This window comes from Phalaenopsis equestris, unplaced genomic scaffold (assembly GCF_001263595.1).
Source record: "Phalaenopsis equestris unplaced genomic scaffold, ASM126359v1 Scaffold220627, whole genome shotgun sequence".
NCBI classification, from domain to species: Eukaryota; Viridiplantae; Streptophyta; class Magnoliopsida; order Asparagales; family Orchidaceae; genus Phalaenopsis; species Phalaenopsis equestris.
Window position 1 is genome coordinate 1 of NW_018238895.1, and position 2,938 is coordinate 2,938.

The window sequence follows — 2,938 nt, forward strand, 5'->3', positions numbered from 1 at the left end:
AGGAAGGTAAGCCTGTTCGCGCCATTCTTCCTCTTTGTTCGTCCATGATTTACCAAATCCGCCAATTTAAAGAATTTAGTAAATCCATGATTATCGCGAATCGACGCCATTTTGGGATTTACGGGAGCTCAGGATTTAGGGGAGGGTTTTTTGTTTTTTCCGTTTAGCAAGATTTAGCTTAAATCCCGCGTAAATACTGCTATACCGAATAGCCCTAATAAGCATTTACTGATGCGTTGTGTTTTTCTTGTTGAATAAATTCTAACTCCTAATTTCCATTTGCATGATTTAGGTTTTCATTGATTCAAGCTTCAATTTTCTTCACTTAATTTCCTTCCTGGAGTCATAATTCTATAATCTCCATTGCTGCTAGCTATTTTCTTTAGCCTTCTGACTATACATGTGAATGTCTTTTTGTAGTTTTAATATCTTCCCTACTGGTTCAGTGCAATGTAGCTTCTGTCTTTGTTTTATTATTAGCTTTTTTATGCATGGTCTTAGGTTTCAAAGATGAGAATTTGGAGAAATAACCCGGAGCAGTATGTTGTCAAATACTGGCTGGAATCGACTTAACTTCTTAAGGACTAACATTGTGCTTTATGGACATTGGAAGCTAGCCTACCATTTCCATAACACAGAGCTTGATGATGAAGTGGCACTGCAGGAATGGAATAGAGCTGCTTATGCAAAACTTGTCAAGCTAAGCTATTTGCTGAAGAATGTTGAGCACATTGATGGAAATTTAATCAATGTTGATGACGATTCCGTCATCAAGGATGCCTACATCACTAACCAAATGCAGAGTTTCAATTCACTTGCAAGAGCGCTTATAAGAGTTCCCTCTTCACAGCTTCCTCTCAAGAAAACATCAACAAGTTCACAGCTCCAAGTTGGTAGTTGTTTCAGCAGCATAAATGAATGGAGGGCCTTGACACTGGATTCTCTCACTAAAATTTGCAATTTACTTGGCATTTCAGCTCAGCAGAGGAAGGACATTCGCCTGAAAGTCTGCCCACAGGTCACGCAGCATCACATATGGAGAGGAGCACTTGAAGAGGTTCTTAAAGACTTGAAGCATGAGATAGACAATGTTGGTTTCAATTCTCCAGGATTTCAAATGGCAAGACAGGTTATGGTGAGCTGCTTTAAATTTCTGGAGGACACCGCCAGCCTTAAAAATTCTGAGTCTCCTGCATGGATGCGATTGCCACCTCTGAAAAAGGTTGAGGTTCTAGAAACTCCATTTAAATGGGAAGAAGTTCTTGAAATGTTTGTGCACATATCTCGGTGTATGTGCCAGGAGGAGAGGTTTTTATGTAGCCTTGCAAAGGTTAATGTGATGAAAGAAGGGCTGTATCAGATCAAGGATATAGTGATTGAGAGAGACATCAGTTTCAAGGAGGCAAGAAGATATGATTCACTTCTTCAAAAGAAACTTACTAAGAGCTTGGGCCATTCTTCCAAGTGTCTTTTTACGTTATTACTCTATTATTTGTATGGGATAGTTCAAGATATAGAGGTGGATGTTTGTGCAGGGGTTTGTGATGCTGGAGGCAATTTTACTTTAAAAATTGGGAAATTCTTAACTTCTGATGATGAGAAGATGGTGAGAAATGGTGTCAAACAACTTTACAGAGCTCTCGGGGTGTTTAAGTTTGTATGGGAGACAGCATCTATGAATGGAACGATTAACTTGCAGGGTCATCTATGGAGTGTAGGAGCTAACGAAAAGACTCTCACCTATAGAAAGACCAAGTTTTTTGTCAATGATATTGTATTATTATGCATGGAAATGAATTGAGCTATAGGCTTGGGTTTAAATTTTACTCAGTAGACATTTAGGGTCCGTTTGGGGCGGCAATGCGGTGGTGGTGCAGCACCGCACTGCGGTTTTGTCTATTTGGGTAAACTGTGTTTTGACAGCTTTTTCAAAAGCTGCCACTGAAATCTGTTTTTTCTTACCGGTCCTGGCTGGGTGTAGTGACAGTTTTCTAGCCGCGGTCTGACTTTTTCAAAAATTGTAATAGCCACCATTGTAATAGCCACCGCAGCTTTTTGAACATCAGATTATTTTTGTAATAGCCACCGCAGTTTTTTGAACATCAGATTATTTTTCAGAAGCTTCACGATTGCTTCAGGTTTTAACTTCACGGTAGGTTATTATTATGGCCTCGATTGCTTTAGGTTTTAACTTCACGGTAGGTTATTATTATGGCCTCATTTATTTGTTCATATCTGGCTTTGGCAGGGGGAGCTGCTCGTTATGATCATTCTCTTTGTGGGACTACTTGATTATGGACTGTTATTCATGGTAGGAAGTCATGGCTGTACTGAAATTATAACTAGATGGAGTTTCTTCTTTTTAGGCTAAAGGAATTACATTGTAAATTCAGTATGAATTAGCAATCAATGTTGGTTCATTTTTTTTGTGAAACATGGAATGAAAGCATTTATCTATTTTCCAACAAAGCCATGATTAGCTCTTGTCATTTTGCTTTGCATTTTTCTAATGTTTGATTGAAGACTTTGTTCTTGCTTTTATATCTAGTACTGAATTAGTTTCAGATATGTCATTGAAAAACCTGAACCTAGCCCATAAAAAGAGAGAGGTCCTAGGGAAACTAAACAACAATTAAAATAGAAGATGAGATTTAAATGGTCCTATGCTAGCAGATATTCTAAATGCTTAAAAGAAAAGTTTCATGCATGGATTATTCTTATAGTGGAAATGTGGATAGGCTGGGGAATGCAAGGGGCGATTATATGGTGATGCTACTTAGTTGAACCTAAAGGCATGATATTATTGCTCTTTTATGGAAATTTTGATTATTTCTTATAATGAAATAAAATTGTATAAAGAACTTCCAAGTCACTGACATTTATATTATATTGTAGATTTGTCATGTTCTTGCATAAATTTAGAAGTGTACAAAGAGAT

The 2,938-nt window shown here is 37.6% G+C and overlaps 1 protein-coding gene across 1 annotated transcript; it reads left to right on the forward strand.

The window, feature by feature from the left end:
• The first annotated feature begins 385 nt into the window (after nucleotides 1-385).
• LOC110037537 lies at nucleotides 386-2,026 on the forward strand. The gene has a single exon (XM_020742207.1). It carries the CDS (start codon nucleotides 542-544, stop codon nucleotides 1,799-1,801), a length of 1,260 nt encoding a protein of 419 aa, XP_020597866.1. The 5' UTR covers nucleotides 386-541; the 3' UTR covers nucleotides 1,802-2,026.
• The last annotated feature ends 912 nt before the right edge of the window (nucleotides 2,027-2,938 follow it).

Bases quoted from the DNA above. Each gene is read 5' to 3' on its own strand.
- LOC110037537 (XM_020742207.1), top strand. From the start codon at position 542: ATGTTGTCAAATACTGGCTGGAATCGACTTAACTTCTTAAGGACTAAC.